Source organism: Boleophthalmus pectinirostris, unplaced genomic scaffold (genome assembly GCF_026225935.1).
Source record: "Boleophthalmus pectinirostris isolate CB_2022bp ecotype Guang Dong unplaced genomic scaffold, ASM2622593v1 HiC_scaffold_14, whole genome shotgun sequence".
Classification (NCBI taxonomy): domain Eukaryota; kingdom Metazoa; phylum Chordata; class Actinopteri; order Gobiiformes; family Gobiidae; genus Boleophthalmus; species Boleophthalmus pectinirostris.
Window position 1 is genome coordinate 24,054,282 of NW_026571047.1, and position 23,470 is coordinate 24,077,751.

The 23,470-nt window shown below is 38.9% G+C and overlaps 1 protein-coding gene across 2 annotated transcripts in view; it reads left to right on the top strand.

The window, feature by feature from the left end:
• LOC110160421 (adenosine kinase-like) overlaps positions 1-23,470 on the top strand; it is a 416,586-nt gene that overhangs the window by 302,682 nt on the left and 90,434 nt on the right. For both annotated transcript variants that reach the window (XM_055150301.1, XM_055150302.1), the window contains exon 7: positions 10,013-10,183. In XM_055150301.1, the coding sequence (XP_055006276.1) occupies positions 10,013-10,183 (171 nt within the window). The remainder of the gene's footprint in view (positions 1-10,012; positions 10,184-23,470) is intronic.

A 23,470-nucleotide genomic window follows, 5' to 3' on the forward strand; every position in this document is an offset into this window, starting at 1 on the left:
AAAGTTCGGCATCTTTGCATAGTTATTTTGGTGAGAGTAACTTAAAGTGCTGCAATAGTCGTGTAATGCAGTAATATTGTAATGTAATGAATTACTTTGAAATGACAGTAACAAGTCATAAATAACACACTTATAACAACTTGCCCAACAGTGATAATAGTTATAAAAGGAGAAATGTAACTGTTCAAATATAGTTTTGTGTGTCCACTTTAGGCAGCAGAACAGCCAAAAATTGCAAATATTGGCCAACTAATATATCGGTGAACTTATATCGGTGTATCCTGTGTATGCAGTGGCCGGAGCTGGAATCAAACTACCAACTTTTAGATTTTGAGACATCCACCCGTACCAATGTGGCCTTAATTTGATCAGTATTTTAGTAGATCTGATAATACTTCTGCTGGAAAGTACAGCCAGATCCATGTCAATACAAAACCCAAACAGATTTTTCAACCGAAGCTGTGTTGCGTTTGTGTCGCTGGTCGGTGCGTCTCGTGTGTGTTGCGTCTGTAATTGGGAATGACGGTGCATTAAGAGCTCAGATACTCGACGCTAAATGATACAGCGCTGAACCCAGGAGCTGTGTCCTTTTAAAGTCCACCAGACTCCTCTTTGATCAGAGCGAACTTTACACCAGCCACGACACTTTGTTCTCAAGCTGACCACCTCAAAAACACACACACACAAACTACCACTCAAAAGTCTAGACACTCTTTTAATACAATGTTTTTTCTTTTATTTTTTAAAGGCGCTGTACCTGATTTTGACTCTAAAAAACTTGAAAAACTAGTTCATTTTAAGCAGTTTGCAGTGGTTCAAAGTTATTCCCACACTTACTTTATGCATTCAGATTAGGGATGGGCATGAACAGTCGACTAATCGATAATTGATCTTTAAGAATTTCGTCGATCATGTTCATTTTTAAACGAGACAAGGCTGCGTCTGACACAAACACTGGAGTTACAGCCTCACGGTCCCACGTTTCGGTTCTGGAGTGAGTGTGTTTACATGCACATCGGTACACAGCAGAAACTGGAGGGTTAAAATTTTAGGGTAAAATATTTGTTGTTTTTAACACCAAAAGTGTTATTTTAACTATTTGACAGTTAAATGGGGGATCGAGTTGGGGTTATTTGCCAGAGTTGATGTGGTTGAGGTTAATTCAACTTCCTTTAGTGTTATTTCAACTTCTCTTAGTGTTAATTCAACTTCCTCTAGTGTTAATTCAACTTCCTCTAGTGTTAATTCAACTTCTCTTAGTGTTAATTCAACTTCCTTTAGTGTTAATTCAACTTCCTTAGTGTTAATTCAACTTCCTCTAGTGTTTAATTCAACTTCCTTAGTGTTAATTCAACTTCCTCTAGTGTTAATTCAACTTCTCTAGTGTTAATCTTCTCTTAGTTAATTCAACTTCCTCTAGTGTTAATTCAACTTCTCTTAGTGTTAATTCAACTTCCTCTAGTGTTAATTCAACTTCTCTTAGTGTTAATTCAACTTCCTCTAGTGTTAATTCAACTTCCTTAGTGTTAATTCAACTTCCTCTAGTGTTAATTCAACTTCCTCTAGTGTTAATTCAACTTCTCTTAGTGTTAATTCAACTTCTCTTAGTGTTAATTCAACTTCCTCTAGTGTTAATTCAACTTCTCTTAGTGTTAATTCAACTTCTCTTAGTGTTAATTCAACTTCCTCTAGTGTTAATTCAACTTCCTCTAGTGTTAATTCAACTTCTCTTTAGTGTTAATTCAATTCAACTTCTCTTAGTGTTAATTCAACTTCTCTTAGTGTTAATTCAACTTCCTCTAGTGTTAATTCAACTTCTCTTAGTGTTAATTCAACTTCCTCTAGTGTTAATTCAACTTCTCTAGTGTTAATTCAACTTCTCTTAGTGTTAATTCAACTTCCCTTAGTGTTAATTCAATTCTAGTTTAATTCAACTTCTTTAGTGTTAATTCAACTTCTCTTAGTGTTAATTCAACTTCCTCTAGTGTTAATTCAACTTCCTCTAGTGTTAATTCAACTTCCTTTAGTGTTAATTCAACTTCCTTTAGTGTTAATTCAACTTTTCTTAGTGTTAATTTGGCTCCTCCCATTCACCACTTCAAACTCTTGTGAGAGAAGACCAGTTTGAACCAGTTTTGTACATAATTTCATCTTAAATGAACTAAAATAAAGTAAAAATAAAATAAAATGCCTCTGTGTGTTTAGCTAAATCAAGATAAGTCTACAAAGTGTTATCTGTTTACTCTCAAAACATGAATCTTGATTTTGGGGTTAAAAAGGAACTTTAATCTAGTGTTACTTAATTAACATTTCCAAAAATGTTAAATTAACTCTAGAACAGATTTGAGAAAATAGTGTGCAGTGCTGTATGATATTTTATCCCGGTTATGGTGCATGTGCAGTTGTTACTGTTAAATAAAGTTGAAAAATTTTCATTGTCGCAAAATGTGAAACAAGGAAAGAGCTGTTTTTGCAGTGCATATAGTTTATGCAAATGAGTCATGTGGTTTTAAATTTCTGTAAAACGTAAACAAATGTGTCAAATCTGCATTAAACACATTATAATCTCAAACGGGCTGATGTGGCTCTAGAGACATTATGGTTTATATGTTGTAAAGTTAAGTTTATCAGTAATAGTAATAATAATGATGATAATTTTAATATAAAAACGTTGATGATTAATCAAAAATCGATCGTTAAGTCTCCTGACGGTCGATTACGAAAAGTTTAATCAAATGTCTTCCTAAATCAGAACATCTTAATGATTCACCGTGAAGAGTTTATAAGCATTTTTCACAACTCTGAGACCATAGTGGAGTACTGATGTCACATAAAGCACAACAACTAGCATGCTAACACACACTTCCTGATTATTAGACACGAAAACGGTTTATAATTAGATGGAGACAGCCCCCATGAACATATTTTGACCTCAAGAGCTGTTTATAAATATATCTGTAGTGAGGAAAGACACATTTCGCTCAAATACTTGGAAAAAAAAATATTTGAGTACAGGGTTTTTGCTACATATTTTTTTATTTTTGCTCTTTGTTATTATATTATATTACGATGTGTGAGCTGCTGTGCCTAAATAATGCCCCTTTTGGATCAATAGTTTGTCTAAATCCCATACAACTTGACTTATATATTTAATGTCTTCAGTATCTTCAATTCAGAAACTAGTAAACATCAAGACGAAAACACTGAATAAGAAGGCATGTCTAAACTTAGACTGGTATCACACGCACACACAGTCTTTAGACACACACACGCGCGCACATACACACGCTTACGGAAAAATAAAAGACCCATTTATGTCAGAAAACCATCCCGTTCTCCTCTGACACATTGGCACGCAGCAAAAGAGAAATGGCGGGTCAGACACAGGCCATTAGCTGTAAGTGAGGAGCCCTCTGTGAACAACACCTCCAGTATAACAACAGATGGGACCAGGAAGCACCAGGCTCACATACACTGGGCTCACACTTAAGATACTGAAGAAGAAGAAGAAGAAGAAGAAGAGGAGGCTAAAACCAGAGCCAGACTAAACACATTTCTGCAAAACTCAACATAGATGATTTAAATGGCCCATATTACGCTCATTTCTGATTCATGTTATAATGTTGTTTCTTCAGCACAAACATTCCTGGAGTTTTTGAGTTTTGACTTCTTCTCTCAAACTGAAAGCACTGTTCCACCTCATGTCATATCATACAGGAAGTGCTCCACTGTGTTTTTAAACTCCATACACCTTCGCTAGAATCATTTTTGTGTGATTTCAGCCCTGACATTAATCTCTCTCTAAACTACTGCTTCATGACATCACAGGTTGGAACGGCATTTTCATCATCTTTTGAGATATTCATTATTTCTTATTTTATTTATTTGTAAAGAGACAGTGCATATTAATGAACATTAAAAATGTAAATGTGTAAAGATTATAGCCAACGTGACTCATTTCCATCTTCAGTCCCTTGGCAGGTTGATGTAAAATCATCTACAGGACACAGGAAAGTACAGCAACAATCACACAAAAGTACACAACACCAGCACAGTCAGTACACACACAACACACTCACACTCACACACACACATCACTCACACACACTCAGTACACACACAACACACTCACACACACACACACACACTCACTACACACACACACACTACACACACACACTCACTACACACACAACACACTCACTATACACACACAACACACTCACTACACACACACTCACACACACAACACACTCACTACACACACACACACACTACACACACACACACTCACACACACACACACACTCACTACACTCACACACACACACACTCAGGGATGGGCATGATTAGTTGATTAATCGATAATTGATCATTAAGAATTTCATCGATTACGTTCATTTTAATCGACAAACCGAATGCAGGTTGCTGTGTGTAGTGTGACCAAACAGGTCTGTACATGTGTCTCTGCATCAGAAGGAGCGAGACACAAACAATCAGTCAGCCTGCAACGTACTGAAGCATAAATGTGCATTTAACAATGACTTGTACAAGAAATTCTACGTTTTCCCTTCTGGTCGGGACAAGTGTGAGTCCATGTGCACAGTGAACAAAGCAGCACATATGTTTCAGTGTCCAGTGGGAAAAAAGTTTTGCCAGGTGAGAGTCGCTCCATGTCGATGTCGAGTCCCCACCTCCCTCCCCCCGTACGGTGTCCTGGTTTTGACAAACACAAATCTGGTCACACTAACCTGTATTCCACTGAGTCATGTCTTTTAATCCAACAGAAATTGACCACATCAGCGACACAAGAGCTGTAGTTTTTTTCTTCGCTGAGTTTATGCAAATTAGTGATGTGGTTTTAAGTTTCGTTTCTGTGAGAGTTGAGCAAAACTGCATTAAACACATTATAATGTCAGACGGGCTGATGTGGCTCTAGAGTCGTTACGGTTTATATGTCGTAAAGTTGAATTTATTTATGCAGATTAGTAGTGCAGATAGTAATAATAATGATGATCATTTTAATATAAAAGACGTTAATGATTAATCCATAATTGATCGTTAATTCTTCCGACGATCGATTAAGAGAATTTCATCAAATGCCCATCCCTAGTCACAACACACTCGCTATATGTACAATTAGTTTCAAATAGTTCATTTGAAGTTCAAAGTCAAAAGTTTAAGAGTTAAACCAAAAAGTTAAACCAACAACCCCTCAAAATAAAAGAAAATGTGAATTGGTTAAACATGGCATGACATATTTGACCATTGAACAACCACTGTTTTAAAGTTTTAGAAAATGCTGCCAATGTTGAAAGCTCTCGTATATGAGCATACGATATACGACATACGATATATATAGACAGACTAATAAGAAAGCATTACTCAAACATGTGTGAATGAAACAAAACACAACTCCAGATATGTTTTTGATGACATAACAACATTATAACATGACTTGAAGCTCACAAGAGTCAGTTTTGCATAATATAGGACCTTTAATGTCACACTTTCAACAGTCTAGACCAGACCTGGGTGTTGTCCAGCTCCCGGGTCACATACGGCCTTTTGGTTGACTCTGATCGGCCTGTTTAAGCCAATTTGGAATTACAAGATAAACATAATAATTTTACCTCATCTGTGGATTAAATCTGCATTGCTTTTATATTAGAGGTGTTGTTTTTTTTTAAGTGACATTGTTTCCTAAAGACTGGGTCACAAAAGATTTTTTTTTTGGGTCGCCTTGTCATGATCCGCATGTAGGTCTGCGATATACAGTTCTGACACATGAGAAAGCGAGTGACTGTTTTGTTCCAATTTACAAAACGCAAAACATTTGTACGAGCGCCAAGAGAAATTTACATATGGCATCACAAACACAAACCACCGAAACAAATTAAGTTGTTGACGAAAAGGAAATGTCCTAAAGAGCGGAAATGACCATAATGTTAGTTTTGCTCAGGAGTAGTTCACTAAGGCTGCGTTCAGACTGCAGCCTGAAGTGACCCAAATCTGATTTTTTTGGCCCCTATGTGACCTGTATCTGATCTTTTAATGACAGTCTGAACGACACGGATCAGATTTTTTCAAATGCGACCCAGGCCACTTGGATATGTGCTCCTGAAACCGATACATATCTGATCTTTTGACATGCGCCTTCAGTCTTAACGGCCAAAGCGCATTCATTCGACCTACACGTTATCAACAAACTACAAATGTCACTATTTTGCGCTGAAGTAGGCGAAAATTGTTAATGAACTCTGTGTCACTGAAGTGAAGCACATCGCCACTCACCACTCTTGGCTACGTCTCCACATCCACACGTTCCTTTCAACGGACTGTCAACGTACGGCTCCGGTACGAGAGGAACTTTAAAATCTTCAGGTGCTCAATGCTCGCGTCCATGTAAACACAGAGCACGCTCGCTGCGGTTGACGTCATCGTGTCTCCAGTGCACATGCGGGACACTTTCGGGCCGTTTACTGTTCAAACTGGAGTCACATACAAGTCACATTTAATTGGAAATGTGAACGACCTCGCAAAAACATCGGATTTCACAAAAAAATCGGAATTGAGCGTTAAGCCCTGCAGTCTGAACGTAGCCTAATGTGTCGTCGTCGTTCACCTTTAAGCTTTTGTCTTTCTTACCTTGATAGTTGTGGATAAATTGTTCCTGGAAAAATGTTTATCCTTTGTCGACATTGTTGGATGAAGATTTGGTGATGGGGCAGATTTATGAAGCTGGTGGAAAATTCGCCAGACATTTCCACAGATATTTTGCCAAAAGCATTACCTGGAAGTTACGTAAGGGTTAGGATTAGGGTTAGGCCGTTGTTCAAAGGTCTTTGTGTTTCAGGAGTGTTTGTGTTTTTGTCTCTGCGCTTGTACAAATGTTTAATGTTTTGTAAATTTGTTTGCTCATTTGCAAATGGGTTTTATGAAGCGTAAATTCGTTTTCAAGATGTAAATGTGTGTTTTTAATGTAGTTTAATTTATTTTTGTTTTGTTTTCAAGCTTGTTCATGTGTTGTGAAATGTAAAAGTGTTCCGCACTTGCCGGCCACCCTAGTTTCCCCCTCAGTTTACATACATTCATTCAGACGGCCCGTACAAAAGCCCCTCTTCTGGTATCCCCGCGGCGGGTGCGTATCTCACACCTGTAGTTTGACTGACTGTCTCTTCGTCGTGCCCCCGTTGCGTCGCTCTTCATCTGCTGCACATGTCATAGCTCTTTAATGAGACCACACAATGGGACCTTTTCAGACAGATTAAACGTATCACCACGCAAACTTTCCTTTACCCCCTTTTCACTTGCGCGTTATTGTCCCACTATGCTTTAACAAAACAGACCTATCGCTTCTGCCAAACAAGAAGATCGGTATCAAAGACGGGGGGGCGGGGGTGGGTTTTGTCACTGTCGCGTTATGTTTCTACCTGAGCCGCTAAGGTGTTTTCTTACCTGATTTGTATTCGCGAGCACAATGAACAGCCCAGCTCTCTTGTTTCGCGGTAAGGAGAGTCCGGGCCAGACTTTTGTTGGGGCCATCATCGGATACGTGCGCGAGTCTCCCCCCCTCCGAACGAGTCTTGGAGCCGAGCCACCAGCTTTGTCCGTGGTCCAGTTTTCCCCTTTTTGTAGCTGTGAGAAACTGTTACAGGTAAATAGTTCTGGTTTAGCCTTGGCTCCGTAAGCTGCACTGAACCTGGTATTGTCCCAAAACCCAAAGACAAATGATCAGCAAGAAGGTTTCCGATTCTTGTGCTGTCAAAGTTGAGAAATGACGTTCGATGTGTCCATGTTATTCAAAACAGCTGTTAAAATTTAAGACTGGAGAAGACTTAGTGCTTAACCTTGAACAAGTTATTCTACTGATTTTACTAACACCCTTTATATTTAAGGTTTATCTAAAAATGTGAGCGTTTTATTCCTGGTTTTGTAATATTTTTAGGTTTAATTTTTTACTTCTTGGTTGTAAATTATGCTCAATGTGTCAATTTTATTCAGACTGCTCTTACAACAGTGCCTCGCTCTTTTTTGATACATATTTAGAATGTATTATTACCATTTATACTTTTTTAGTCTTTGTTTTTGTATTATATTGTGATGTGTGAGCTGCTGTGTCCAAATAATTTCCCTTATGGATCCATAAAGTTTGTCTAAGATGGAGAAGACTGAAAATAATTCACAACATTGTCACTTTCAGAGGTTCAGAGGAAGCGTAATAACTTTTTTAGACTTTTTATTCAGTTTGGGATTGCCTCTAAAATGAAGAGCACTGTGTAACTTTTCAGACAGAGGGTCTGCCGCCTGCTCGTCTCCGTGGAGATGATGTTGCTTTACCTGGAATGTTCACACTGTATTGTGCCACGTTACAGGTCATATCTGTGGAGAGGGGACCCTACTCGCATAACAGTGTAGTCCTGGTTTTAGACCTGGTTTAGAACTGATTTTAGTCCTGGTTTAGTCATAGTTTTAGTCATGGTTTTAGTTCTGGTTTAGTCCTGGTTTAGTTCTGGTTTAGACGCACGGGAAACACAGGAGGAGATGTGGTTCACCCGACCTGTTTTAGTCCTTTAGTTTAGACTTAGTTTAGATCTAGTTTAGATCTAGTTTAGTCCTGGTTTTAGACCTGGTTTAGAACAGATTTTAGTCCTGGCTTTAGTTCTGATTTAGTTCTTAGTTTTAGTTCTGATTTAGAGGTGCAGGAAACATGGGAAGAAACGCAGTCTGAGCGACATGTTTTAGTCCTGGTTTAGAAATGGTTTAGAACTGATTAGAACTGATTTTAGTCCTGGGTTTAGTTCTGGTTTAGTCTTGGTTTTAGTTCTAATTTTGAGGTGTGGGAAACATGGGAAGAGACGCAGTCTGAGCGACATGTTTTAGTCCTGGTTTTAGACCTGGTTTAGAAATGGTTTAGAACTGATTTTAGTCCTGGTTCAGTACTAGTTTTTGTCCTGGTTTTAGTCCTGGTTTAGTCCTGGTTTAGACCTATTTTAGAACTGATTTTAGTCCTGGTTTAGTCTTGGTTTAGTCCTGGTTTTAGTCCTGGTTTAGACGCACGGGAAACACAGGAGGAGATGTGGTTCACGCAACCTGTTTTAGTCCTTTAGTTTAGACTTAGTTTAGATCTAGTTTAGTCCTGGTTTTAGACCTGGTTTAGAACAGATTTTAGTCCTGGTTTAGTCCTGGCTTTAGTTCTGGTTTAGTTCTTAGTTTTAGTTCTGATTTAGAGGTGCAGGAAACATGGGAAGAGACGCAGTCCGAGTGACATGTTTTAGTCCTGGTTTAGAAATGGTTTAGAACTGATTTTAGTCCTGGATCAGTCCTGGCTTTAGTTCTGGTTTAGTTCTGGTTTAGTCTTGGTTTTAGTTCTAATTTCGAGGTGTGGGAAACATGGGAAGAGACGCAGTCTGAGCGACATGTTTTAGTCTTGGTTTTAGACCTGGTTTAGAAATGGTTTAGAATTGATTTTAGTCCTAGTTCAGTACTAGTTTTTGTCCTGGTTTTAGTCCTGGTTTAGTCGTGGATTTTAGTTCTGGTTTAGAGGCGTGGGAAACATGGGAGAAGACGCGGTCCACGCAACTGGTTTAGTTCTGGTTTAGTCCTGGTTTAGTCCTGGTTTAGACCTATTTTAGACCTATTTTAGAACTGATTTTAGTCCTGGTTTAGTCTTGGTTTTAGTCCTGGTTTTAGTTCTGGTTTAGAGGCGCGGGAAACACGGGAGGAGGCACGGTCCACGCGGCGTATGGGAGGGGGGGTTCGCACTTTTGCAGTCCGGTACTGGTCCACGGCCCGGGTGTTGGGGACCCTGCTGTAGAACTTTCCAATCATAGCAACAACCATCTCCATGGAGACGAGCAGGTGGTGGACCCTCCGTCAGTAAAGACACATCTTTAAAATATCCAGTAGTGAATCTGACAGGACAAATCAGATCTGTCCAAATGACTAATCGCTCTTTGAACAATGTTTTATGGTCTAAGTTGTTGATTCGTGTTTTTATTCTTGTCCTCAGGGCTTCTTCCTGACCGTCTCTCCTGACTCCATCCTCAAAGTGGCCAAACACGCCTCCGAGAACAACAAGATCTTTGGTCTGAACCTGTCCGCTCCGTTCATCAGTCAGTTCTTCAAGGAGCCTCTCATGAAGGTGATGCCCTACGTGGACATCCTGTTTGGAAACGAGACGGTGAGTGAGCCACTTTTTGGGAGTCTTAAAAGTGCGTATGACATGTTTTGATCATGCTCTAATTTGGATTTAATTTGGTGAGATTATACTTGTTGTAAATATAAATGATTTTGAGTTTTACACCAATCAAGAAGAAATTTGTGAAGAAAAGCTGAAAAACATGTTGATATTACATGAAGACGAGAGAGTACAACACATTTTTCTGATATTTTAAACATAATTTCAACTAAATAAAGTGGTTTTCTTATATTTTTACTTGTGAAATATTAATCTCTGTGTACATTCGATGAGTTTTGGCTCAGTGATTGCGTCGTAATTCCTTAGTGTGACAATTTCAAACCAGTAAACAACATTTTATACATAGTCCTGGGAAAAAAAACTGTAATATTTTTAGCAAAATCTTAAATAGAATGATCTTAATTGTGGTTTAGTAAAATAAGTAGTCCAACTGTCACAGGCACTTTAAACTTGGACGCGAGTTTCGAGACAAAAAGCGTTGATTTGCAGCCAATTACAATCTTCCTTTCCATTGCTCTGTTAGTAAGATAAACGAAAGATAATTTTTCTCCGTCAGACGTCTGTGATTTTTCATTGTCCTTCCTCCAAGTGTCCTTTCATCACCTTTTGTCTTGTAATCTCTGCTTTCACGTCCGTTGATTTAAAGCAAATGAGCCCGTTTTGTCCCCACCTGATCTTGAAATAACTCTTTAACATCTTGGGCAGTGTTAGCAAGGAACCTTCTCCCTAATTATAAATCGTCTAAATTAAAACTCATGTCTCTTCACTTCTGAACAGCCATTTCACTTTTCACTTATCGCCAGGCCATAAAAGCATGAATATGAATTAGCCGGGACCATCCTTCATCATAATAACACAGAGCTATATTGATTCCTGCAGTCTGCGTGAGTGAGAGGAGAGCTGATACCAGGGTCAGTCTGTGGTCAAACTAAAGAAACAGCTCAGAAGATGTATGTTATAGCCACGCCAACCCTTTAATTGGTCTATTGTCCTTGTCCCTGTGAACATGATCGAAATGGGAATCAATGGACTGCATCTTCAGTACGTTAAAAGGTTGTGTTAAGAGCAGGTCTCCTCTATGCCCTGAATTATGTGTTTGTCCATGTCTCAAGTATCGGGTGTTTTGTTAAAGGTGATGGCGAATGATTACAGGCAGCTACAGCGTGACTTTTAATAACACTCTTTCTCATTGATCTAATTCAGTGAACGTTACTTATTACAATGACGTAATTTAACTAAGTAAAAGTGCACTGTGTAATGTTTTGTTTGGTGGTCTGTTCCATGCTTGTTTCTGTGGGTATGTCATTGCCCGCTTGTGGGTAAAAACGACAAAATATTTGATCAGAAGTGCCTTTCGTTTACACGGTGACGGTGTTTTTGGGGCTTAAAAACGCAAAAATCTGAAACCACTCTCCGGGGTGGAAAAGTTGAATATGCTTTGCCATAGACTTTCCTTCTACACTGCCCAAGGTGCAAAACTCTGGTCAGATCTGCTCAGGTTGTGTACGCGTTTACGTCACATACATCACCACCTAGCGTCACCATCGAGCTGCCTGGCATGAAAACACAATTGAATTCCACACACTTTTGCATCACTGTATGCACGCAGATTTCCTCCCGAAAACGCTCATCTAAATGCAAAGTAAAAAGTGAAGACGCAACGCCACTTTTGCGTCTTCTGTTCATCATATAAATGTAGTCTAAGCAGGGACTCCCAGACTTCCTTCACCCCAGACACCTCCTCCAGCTCCTCCAGGTGGATCCCAAGGCGTTCCCAGGCCAGCCGAGAGACATAGTCCCTCCAGTGTGTCCTGGGTCTTCCCCGGGGCCTCCTGTTGGGAGGAAGGAAGCATCCGGAACAGATGTCCTCCCCTCAGTTGGCTTCTCTCGATGTAGAGGAGCAGCGGCTCTACTCCAAGATCCTCACCCTATCTCTAAGGGAGCGCCCAGCCACTCTGTGGAGGAAACTCATTTCAGCTGCTTGTAGCCATGATCTTGTTCTTTTGGTCAATCCCCAGAGCTCATGACCAGAGGTGATGGGAGGAACTTAAAAATCCAGAGCTTTGCCTTTCGACTCAGCTCCCTCTTCACCACAACGGTCTGATACAGCGACCACATCACTGCCAACGCTGCACCGATCCACCTGTCAAACTCACGCTCCGTCCTCCCCTCACTCGTGAACAAGACCCCGAGATACTTGAACTCCTCCACTCTCTACATTACATTTATTAAATTAGAGGTGGTTTTATAGCTCAAAAATACCTACAAAAACTGACATTCTAACTGTGAGTGGAGTCTGACCTGTTACTTGGTCTGGTTTGGTTTTCATGAAGATAGAAAAGTTTAATACCATCCTGTTAAACTTAGTTCCAGACTAAGCAATAACATCTCCATACAGAAAAGCATTTGAAGGACCCTTCATTTACACAGTGCACCTTTAAGTTAAAAAAAAGTTAGTATCTGTACTTTACTAGAATACATTATAATGGATATCTTTCACTTTTACTTCACTACATTTGAGAGCAAGTATAAGTACTTTCAAGTCCACCACATTTTTGAACTGGACTGAGTATTCTTTTATTATTCTTTATTGGTCTATATAATCCTTTATTCTTCCAGGAATGATAGAAAAAGATTAAAGTACTCATCTGGACAGTGTTTTTGAGATTGAGATGTTTGGATGCCATCTGGAATTTATAGCTTCGTACAGTAAATCTACCTTTCCTTCCCTGTGGGCAGTTTAACTTTGAGCTCCTCAGACCAGCGCCTTTGGACTTAAAATGACTTCTGGATGGATCAGCGTTTCTTCTACAGTGATTATTGATGAACAAACAACTATTAGTTTCCATCCAGAGTTACAAAGTATAATTGAGTAAATAAATGAAATCACAATGGAAAAATAAAAGCTGAAAACTGGACAAAAGTTTTCTTACAGTAAATAAGTTTCGCCAATTCATCCAAGTAGCTTCTTCAGTTCTGACAGGGTTCTATAATGCCAAATTCCAAGTTGGTTGGACATTAAACTTTCTCGGGCGTCCATATTTCCCCCAACTGTTGCAATGTAACGTATTTACAACGAATGTCGAGAGAACTGACTCGGATTTATCGACTTCAATAAAACGCAGCATAAGTCAATGTTTTATCTCTTTCTGAAGGGACGACATAACTGCACTAAAACTATTGCACTTTATTTGTTTACAGTACTCCTCATTTGTAATTAGTTCTTCTCTCAAACAGAAAACACTCTGTTCCACCTTGTGATGTCATGTAATACAGGAAGTGCTCCAATGTGTTTTTAAACTTCCTACACTTTCACTTGAATCATTTGGATGTTGTTATCAGCTCTGGAACTGCCCATTTCTACTGAACTAAAGGTAAAACGTAGTTGTTAACTTAAAAACAACCACTGCACTACATCACAAGTTGGAACAGAGAATTTTGATGTTTGGTACAGATAGACTAATAATCCAGAATTACTCAAAGAAAACGCAACTGTTTTTCAATTCAGTTCAATTCATTTCAAAAAGATTATAGTCAAATTTCCAAAAGAACATACGAAAAATTGAAATTATGTTCTCAATCTTAATCTTCAAAATTAAATAATAAAAGTAAAAGTCCAAAGTTCTTCTTTAAGGACACACAGATTCCTAGCTTCCTGGCCGCCTGGTGGTTAGAGAGGGGAGAGAGAGTTCAGCATCCTAACAGCCTTTTTGACGAGGTAATAACATTACAACATGTCCTAAAGCTCATAAGAGTCAATTTTGCGTAATACAGGACCTTTAATTTCCATTTGAGGCAAGTGGTGGCTGAATTAATAGCATTCATACCATACTTTAGAGACTTTACTGAATATTATCTCAATCCTCCAAAATATTCTTTATAAAAACATAATAAAAATGATTACATCCATTTCCACTCTTCTATTACCCCTCATCTTCTCTGTCATCTAAATCCATTGAGCGAATGGGAAGTGTCGTCTTTCTGGATACGGATCAGGCGGGGTGTAGCGTTCGCCTCCCCGCTGCTAAAGCTACTAAACAGAACTCCGAAATGGGCTCCACAGATGAGATGAGGACATGGTGGTGGAAAAAAGCGCTCAGCATCACTGGATTTATAGCCGCTGCTGACTTAAGCTTTTTTCTTGTCTTTTTCTCCCCCTTTTTTTTCCCCAAACAGAATTCCCCCCTCCTCCCTTTACATACAAGCCCTCTGCTCCTAATTGCCGTGAAGAACGAGTCTGTCTATGAGTTTGAGACCGCGGTACATTTTACGAGCGCCGTTTTTTATTTTATTTTATTTATTTAAAGGCGCACTGTGTAACTTTTCTGGTTGGGGGTCCGTCACCATGGATGCCTGTAATGTTTTTTTTAAAGTAGTTTTTATTCTGTCATTTTGGAGCACTACAAAACAAAACAAAACATGAACTACAACCTAATGGATCATGACCGAAAGGGTTTAGGCTGAAGTAAAAAGTACTTTTAAATCCAAATCCTATTAAACAATGACAAAATTCTAAGAAGAAAAACAGTGTATGAACAGCAAGTTTGCATTTATAATTCAACTTACAACTTACTGTATATGTAAGAGACAAAATATAAATCAAACTAAATCTTCTACATCTTCTACAGTGTTAGACTTTTTAAAATCATCACTCAGATTGTTCCATATACTAACCCCTTTTACAGAAATACAATCAAACTAAATTTAATGCATAATTAATTCACTCCAGACCTCAAAAATCTTTCAAAACATAACCAGGGTAGCCGCGGGGTCTTGAAAGTCTTAAATGTCATGTTCCTATATTAAGGCCTTAAATTAAGGTTGTATTTGAATTCTGTATAATGCCTGTAATGTTCCACAATATCATATTAAACTTATATAAGAGACATTTATTCAGTTGTGGGTGTGATTATTGTACGTAAATACCTGCATTCTGACTGTGAGTGGGGTCGCCTCTTCACAGATCTCACCTGTAAATTGGTCTGGTGGCGTCTCCTCCTTGTCTCTATGGAGATTGACAAGTTTAATGCCATATTTTCACTGTAAAAAAAACAAAAACAAAAGTTGACTCGCCTTAAAATAGTGAGCAAACTGCTGAGAAGCTTTTTTGAGTTGACGGTGCCAACAAGAATTGATAAATCAACCGTTTCTTGGGGTCAACTAATGATTCTTTTTTTTTTTTTTACAAAACGTGAATATTAGTTGACACAAAAACATATTTAAAGTCCAGTAAGCGTTTTATTCTGTGTTTGGTGAAGTCATTCATATTAACTGAGCCAAAAAATTGTAAACTTATCAACTCCTGTCGAGGCCCTGAACTTAAAATAGTGAACAAACCTCCTGCGAACCTTTTTAGATTTTTTTGATAATTATTATTATTTTTTTTTTATTTTTACAAAACATGTGAATATTAGTTCACACATTTTAATCTTGCTTGGTGAAGTCATTAATATTAGTTGACCCAAGAAATGGTTAACTTATCAACTCTTGTCAGGGCCTTGACCTGCTGTGAAGCTTTTTAAAGTTTTACGAGTCTTTAAACCCAAATGTAGAAGTCAAGTACATACAATATGCCAACAGAAGTGCAACAGAAGTAGAACATTAAACCTCATTTATTCATTATGTAATCCCACATTTAGGCACAAACAATTACAACCTAAACTTACTCTAACGTCACGTGTTTTACCATAGCAATAAACCACAAACAATGTAAACCATTATCAATGAATAATACAACCGGATTAAGATTAACATTCATTTATATTTTAAATGCTTGGAACATTGTCGTTTTCAAGTTAACAGCTCCTTTTTACCTTTAGTTCAGCAGAGATTAGTCTTTGCAGGGCTGAAAAAAAGGTACAAGGAGTTTAAAAACACAGTGGAGCACTTCCTGTATTACCACATGACATCACAAAGTGGAGTGGAGTGTTTTCAGTTTCAGAGGAGAACTCAGCCTAAACATGCAGAGTTTGTGTGTTAAACATGTGTGAATGAAACAAAACACAACTCCAGGTGTGTTTGTGACGAGAAAACAACATTATAACATACTGTAGATCAGAAAATAGTGTAAATTGGGCCCTTTAATCTCTCTGTCTGGGTGGCTCTGTAGTTGTTTGAATAAGAAGTTTGCTCACATCTCCGCTCATTACGTTTTAATGGAGCAGGGGATAATTGCATTGTATGTTTGCAGAGAGATAATTATCGTTTTGTGAGGCTGCTCAGTGGGCGAAATGGGTAAATGATTTTATTTTTGTGCATTCATGACCAAAATTGTTGTTTTTAAATTTGATGACAGACAAAATTATCTTCTATTTTGTGTTTTGTTAAAATTGAAATGAATTGCGATTGGATTTGGCATTGATTTTGCGTCAGATGCCCTTCCACATGTAATCTTGTCTAACAAAATATTGTTTTGTTTCATGATATTTAGCTAAGTTGTGGCATGTTGGTTAGATTGGACATTTCATTGCTTATAACAAAGTGACAAAAATGAAAAAATGAAAAGTTGATTGAATTTTGAAGTTTTAGGGCCTGTCCACACAACAACGTTTTTGGTTGAAATGGTGAAGTTTGTATTTGTTTTGGACTTTCATCCACAAGGAGCCAGCGTTTTGGGTCGGGCGAAAACTGTGTTTTTTGAGAACGGGTTCCAGAGTGGAGAAATCTGAGAACGTTGGTGTTGCGTTGTCGTGTGGACGAGCAAACCGCAGCTTTTAGAAAACAATAACGTCACGACCCTGTCATAGCCAATGTCCTCCGATGCATCGAAGTCTGCAGCCCTCGAACTGGCCTCTGCGGATCGTAAGGCCGTTGCTGAAATGGGACAGGTGTAGTCTATGGAGCCGCTCCCGTCGCCCAACAACCGAGACACGTTGTTGGCACAAATACTAACAACACGCACCGCAGACACACACACGGATCATTAACAAAGATTACCAAACTGTTGGATTGTGAGACCAAGTTATTCTAATAATTCTCATCCAAATTTTATGGCTAAAAACGAAAACTTATGTTTAACTTTTGCAAAACAAAACGTGTATATTTGTGGGAAATATCTAAAATCGGCTAAATTACCTTAAAGCAGGCATGTCCAAACTATGGCCCGCGGGCCAAATGCGGCCCTCAGACAAATTTTTCTTGACCCTCAGACTTCCATGTGAATTGGCCCAAATTACCTTGCATCAATTCAAAATATTTTTTGACAAAGCCAATATTTATTATTTAGTGTTTGGTTTTAAGGATCTTAGCATGAGTGAAGACTGATGGCTCATTCTAACGTGTTAAACATGCACATATTTCAATTATTCACTGTATTGAGCACCAGTCTACGGCCCTTGATCAGCCCTCTGCTTCCTCTTTGTTTAGAGATGTGGCTCTTGATGAAAAAAGTTTGGACACCCCTGCATTAAAGTTTACAAAAACGGTGATGAGATCTGTATCATTAAATTTTATTATCATTGTTTACAGCTCCACATGTATTACATCGTTTTCACTCAGTGGACGTGAATATTTATTGATCCGACACGTGTGGACGCAAATTTTTTTCAACCCCTAAAAAAAAAATCCAGGAGCGTTGTCAAGTGGACGTAGCCCTAAAATGTGCAAGAAAAACTATTTAAAGCTGCACTGTGTCACTTTTCTGGTTGCGGGTTCGCCATCTGTTTGTCATAATGGGGATGTAATAGCTTTTGCTTCCAGTGTTCCACAGTGTGGCATTAAAACAATGTCCGTGGAGACGAGACCGGCCAAGTTTGAGGTCAGACTGGAGAGGCAACCCAACTCAAATATAAAAACACCTGGAAAATTTTTAAAGCAATAACATTTTCTCAGGTGGCATAAAACCAAAAAACATAAAAGTTCCAGAGTGCATCTTTAAATCACACACTAAAATACTCTCTTTTCCTGTCACGGCGAGCTTGTTATTTATGTTTTGTATGTCTTTGCTGGTATATTTACACCTGCTCCTACGTCAGCTGCGGCTTCCTCTCAACTGTACCGTGGAAAATTGACTTTGCGCCCACCTATGTCCAAATTTGCTTTGCCCTTTAGTATCCAAACAAAACCTGCTTATTTTTGCAAAGGTAAAGTTAGCTACCAAATTAGCCTAGCGTGCACAGGCAGCACAAACTAGCTTTCATTATAATCCTTCATAAACACTTCGGTAACATAACTACAGCTAATTAGGCAAAGTGTGAAGAAAGGCTTAATTCATAAAGAACAAATTGCTTATTAAAGTGCCTGCGCTCGTTTTTTTTCCATGTTATTTTTCTTTCACCTCAGGACAGATAAATTGTACAAGCAGCTCTTGAGGTCAAAGCCAGACTGCCGAAGATTTTAAAAGTCCTCTATTACACCAAACAAAGCCGTGTTATAATGTTGTTTCCTCGTCAAAAACAGACCTGGAGTTGTGTTTTGTTTTATTCAATTCTTTTTTATTGGTCTGTTTACATCTCCAAAGCTCAAAATAAAGTGCGTGATTGTTTTCAATTTGGCAGCTAAATTTTAATTTTAGATCAGTAGAGATTGACATTTCTAGGGCTGGAATCATCCAAATGATTCTAGTGAAGGTGGACGGTGGAGCACTTCCTGTATTACCGCATGACATCACAAGGTGGAACAGAGTGTTTACCCTTTACTTACAGAAGAACTCAGTTTAGATTTGCTCTGTGTGTCACTGCGACGAGTTTATTTATTATCACATTTCACAACTTTTAGGACCTCTTTACACGAGAACGTTTGCGGGTAAAAACGACAAAATATTTTATAGGAAATGCTTTTTGTTTAGACAGTGACGGAGATTTTAGGGCTTAAAAATGCAAAAATCTGAAACCACCCTCCAGAGTGGAAAAGTTGAATACTCTCCTTCGTAGCGTTTCCATCTACACTGCCCAAGACGCAAAACTCTGGTCAGATCTGCTCACGTCGCGTACACGTTTACGTCACATACATGTACCTGGCATGCATACCCAATCGAATTCCGAACTTTTGCGTCACTGTATGCATGCCGATTTCCTCCAGAAAACACTCGTCTAAACACGGAATAAAAAGTGAAGACGCGACGGCAATTTTTGCGTCTTCTGTTCAGACGTCATCATATAAACGTAGTCTTAGAATACAAGTGCAGAGCCTTTCCATGACACTAAACTTGACTACCAACTAGCATGCTAACACACACTTCCTGATTATTGGACAATATAATGCTTTCCAGTTTGATGCAGATCCTACAGAGCGGACATATTTTAAACCTTAAGAACTGCCTTAATAACCTTAATAACATCGAATATCGGAAGACCAAATGAATCTCACTGGACCCTTAAGAACTGCTTTTACTTAATATCTGTACCGTAAGACAATATTTTTGGAAATACATGGGAAAAATCAGATGCAGGGCCTTTCGTAAAGTATTTTCTTTTTGAATTAAGTCTTTATTTGTGCTCTGTTAAAAGTGCATTGTGCAACTTTTCTGGTGGAGGGTTCGTCAAATGGTTTTCTCCGTGGAGATGTTATCACTTTGTCTGGAATGTTTCACAGTGCAGGGTGGTATTAAACATAATTCTATCATCATGGAGACCAAAAAAAAACAATATCTAGCTAAATTAAAATGGCTTAAATTAATAACATTTGACTTTATTTGAGTCAATTCAACTTGACAAGTAAAATGATCTGCCAATGGAATAAGTGTGTTTTTCTTAATTCAAGAAATATTCAGTTTTGTTTCTTATTTTAAGTGCAAAAAGTTGTTGTTTTTCTTATTTTAAGTGTAGCAAGATGTATTTTCATATTTTAAGTACAAACAGTCAGACTCCACTGGCAGATCATTTTACTTGTGAAGTGAAATTTACTCAAATCATGATAAAACTTTCTTAATTCAAGTCATCTGAACTTGACTAGAGTTTGTTTTTCGCAATGTAGACTAGGGGTGTGCAAAAATATCAAAATATCAATATATCGTATTGTTTAATGTGATGATACAGTATCGATATCATGGGCTGCTGTATCGCTATATCTCCAAAAGTATTTTTTCTATATTTTATAAAATCATTTTGTTACAGTGCTCCAGTTTTGTTGCTTGAAGGAGTGTTTCCCGCATCGCTTTGTAGTTACGGCGACCACATTGACAACAATTGCCCCTCTCCTTGACTACATCCTTCCAAATCACGTGAATCTTTGCAAAACTACGGTTGTCGCACCCAGACTTCACTTTCACTTTTCTCCGACACGGTATGCCCACCACCCCATCACCACCTCCACTAACCAATTTTCTGTGGGAAACACTGGAAAGGAAACTAATTTATTCGACACATTTTAAAATGTTTGTGTTTCGTTTAAACTTTGCACAAGAAGTGGTTTAACAAAGACTTTTAGTATCACAGCCATGATTTAGCCTTTATTTTTTATTGAACTGTATCGAATTGATTTGAAATATATCGTATTAAATCATATCGAATCATAAGCTCACTGTATCGAGATATGTATCGTATCATGGCATATGTATCAAGATATGTATCGTATTGTGGCCTATGTATCGTGGCCTATGTATCGAGGTATGTATCGTATTGTGGCTTATGTATCGTATCGTGGCCTATGTATCGAGGTATGTATCATATCGTAACCTATGTATCAAGGTATGTATCGTATCGTGGTCTATGTATCGAGGTATGTATCGTATTGTGGCTTATGTATTGTATCGTGGCCTATGTATCGTATCGTGGCCTATGTATCGAGGTATGTATCGTATCGTGGCCTATGTATCGAGGTATGTATCGTATTGTGGCTTATGTATCGTATCGTGGCCTATGTATCGTGTAATGGCCTATGTATTGAGGTATGTATCGTATCGTGGCCTATGTATCGAGATATATATCGAATCAGCAACTTGTGAATGATACCCAGCCCTAGTGTAGACGAAGTTACAGGTCAGATCTGTGGAGCGGTGACCCCGCTCACAGTCCGAATGCCTGTTTTTTAAGTATTTTTGAGCTATAAAACCACCTGTAATTGCAGAAACATAAGGTAGAGCTGCTTAATGTCACACTGTGGAACATTCCAGACAGAGCAACCACCAGAAAGTTACATAGTGCACCTTTAAGTCTGTAAATAGCATTATAAAGTGTTACCGACATATTTACAAGGCCAAGCAGCTCTCCCAAAACAGAGGAGATATTGAGCTGGGTGAGTTGTGTACAAGACCAGCGCTTGGAGGAGGAGGAGGAGGAGGGTGTGTGTGTGGGGGGGCGGGGGCAGTTCAGACCTCCCATTGTGCAGGGGGCAGACGGGGGGCGGGTGGGGGGGGGGTTTCAGACAGGCAGCGGTGCGTGCGTTGGTGGTGAGTGACGGGCACCAGGCCAGTTTAACCCACACCCCGACCCCGGTGACCCCTCCTGCGGCTGGGGGCTCACCTCGGCTTCCTCTCCCTGAAGAGTGGGTCATTCTGGACTGTGCTTTTGCAACACGAGGCGCAGCGGAGACCGAGTCCGAGACCAGAGGGAGAGCGAGTTCAAGCCGCACGGTTTAAATAATCAGACACGACTGCGCAGTGAGTTATGAGACACTGAGTGGGGCTTAGTGAAAAAATGCAGCCTGCCCCGGTACAGATACAAAGGTTAAACTGAGTCAGAGAATCAGGAAGTGCACAGTTAGCATGCTACTTGTCATCACTCTGACGTGGACTAACTTTGAAAAAGGCTTGGCGAAAAAAAGAGACATTTTTCACATAGCCTGTTGGAGAAAAATGCATCTTGCCCCAGTGCAGATACAGAGGTCAAAATAAGTCAGCTGTTTTCTAATTATGAAGAGTTGCGTTGTCAGAGAATCAGGAAGTGCACAGTTAGCATGCTACTTGTCATCACTCTGACGTGGATTAACTTGGAAAAAGACTTGGGGGGGGAAAAAAAGAGACATTTTTCACATAGTGTACTGGGGGAAAAATGCATCTTGCTCCAGTCCAGATACAGAGGTTAAAGTACTGTAAATCCACTGTGTTCTAATTATTATTATTAGAGTTGCGTTGTCAGAGAAACAGGAAGTGCACAGTTAGCATGCTACTTGTCATCACTCTGACGTGGATTAACTTGGGAAAAAACTTGAAAAAAGGAGATTTGTACATTTTTCACAGTGCGTTGGAGAAAAATGCATCTTGCCCCAGTCAAGATACAGAGGTCAGAATAAGTCCACTGTGTCCTAATTATAAAGAGTTGCATTGTCAGAGAGTCAGGAAGTGCACAGTTAGCATGCTAGTTGGCATCACTTTGACGTGGATTAACTTTGAAAAAAAAAGCCTTGGAAAAAAAGAGACATTTTTCACATGCGTTGGAGAAAAAGCATCTTGCCCAGTCAGATACAGAGGTAAAATAAGTCAGAAGAGTTGCGTAGAAATCAGTGCACAGTCATGCTGTGAATTAACTAATTAAAACATTGTGAAAAATGATCTTGCTCCAGTTTTAAACAAATCACTGTGTTCTAAGAGTTGCGTTGTCAGAGAATCAGGAAGTGCACAGTTAGCATGCTACTTGTCATCACTCTGACGTGGATTAACTTGGGAAAAAACTTGAAAAAAGGAGATTTGTACATTTTTCACAGTGCGTTGGAGAAAAATGCATCTTGCCCCAGTCAAGATACAGAGGTCAGAATAAGTCCACTGTGTCCTAATTATGAAGAGTTGCATTGTCAGAGAGTCAGGAAGTGCACAGTTAGCATGCTAGTTGGCATCACTTTGACGTGGATTAACTTTGAAAAAAAAAAGCCTTGGAAAAAAAGAGACATTTTTCACAGTGCGTTGGAGAAAAATGCATCTTGCCCCAGTCTAGATACAGAGGTAAAAATACGTCTACTGTGTCCTAATTATAAAGAGTTGCATTGTTAGAGAATCAGGAAGTGCACAGTTAGCATGCCAGTTGTTTTCCACTCTGACCTGGATTCACTTTTCACATAGCGTATTGGAGAAAAATGCATCTTGCCCCAGTGCAGATACAGAGGTCAAAATACTGTACGTCCGTTGTGTTCTAATTATTATTGTTAAGAGTTGAGTTGTCAGAGAATCAGGAAGTGCACAGTTAGCATGCTAGTTGTTGTCACTCTGACTTGGTTTAACTTTCAAAAAACATGGGGGGAAAAAAAAGAGACCTGTACATTTTTCACTTACGGTATTGGAGAAAAATGCATCTTGCTCCAGTGCAGAGGTCAAAATAAATGCGCTGTGTTCTGATTATTATTATTAAAGTTGTGTTGTCAGAGAATCAGGAAGTGCACAGTTAGCATGCTAGTTGTCAT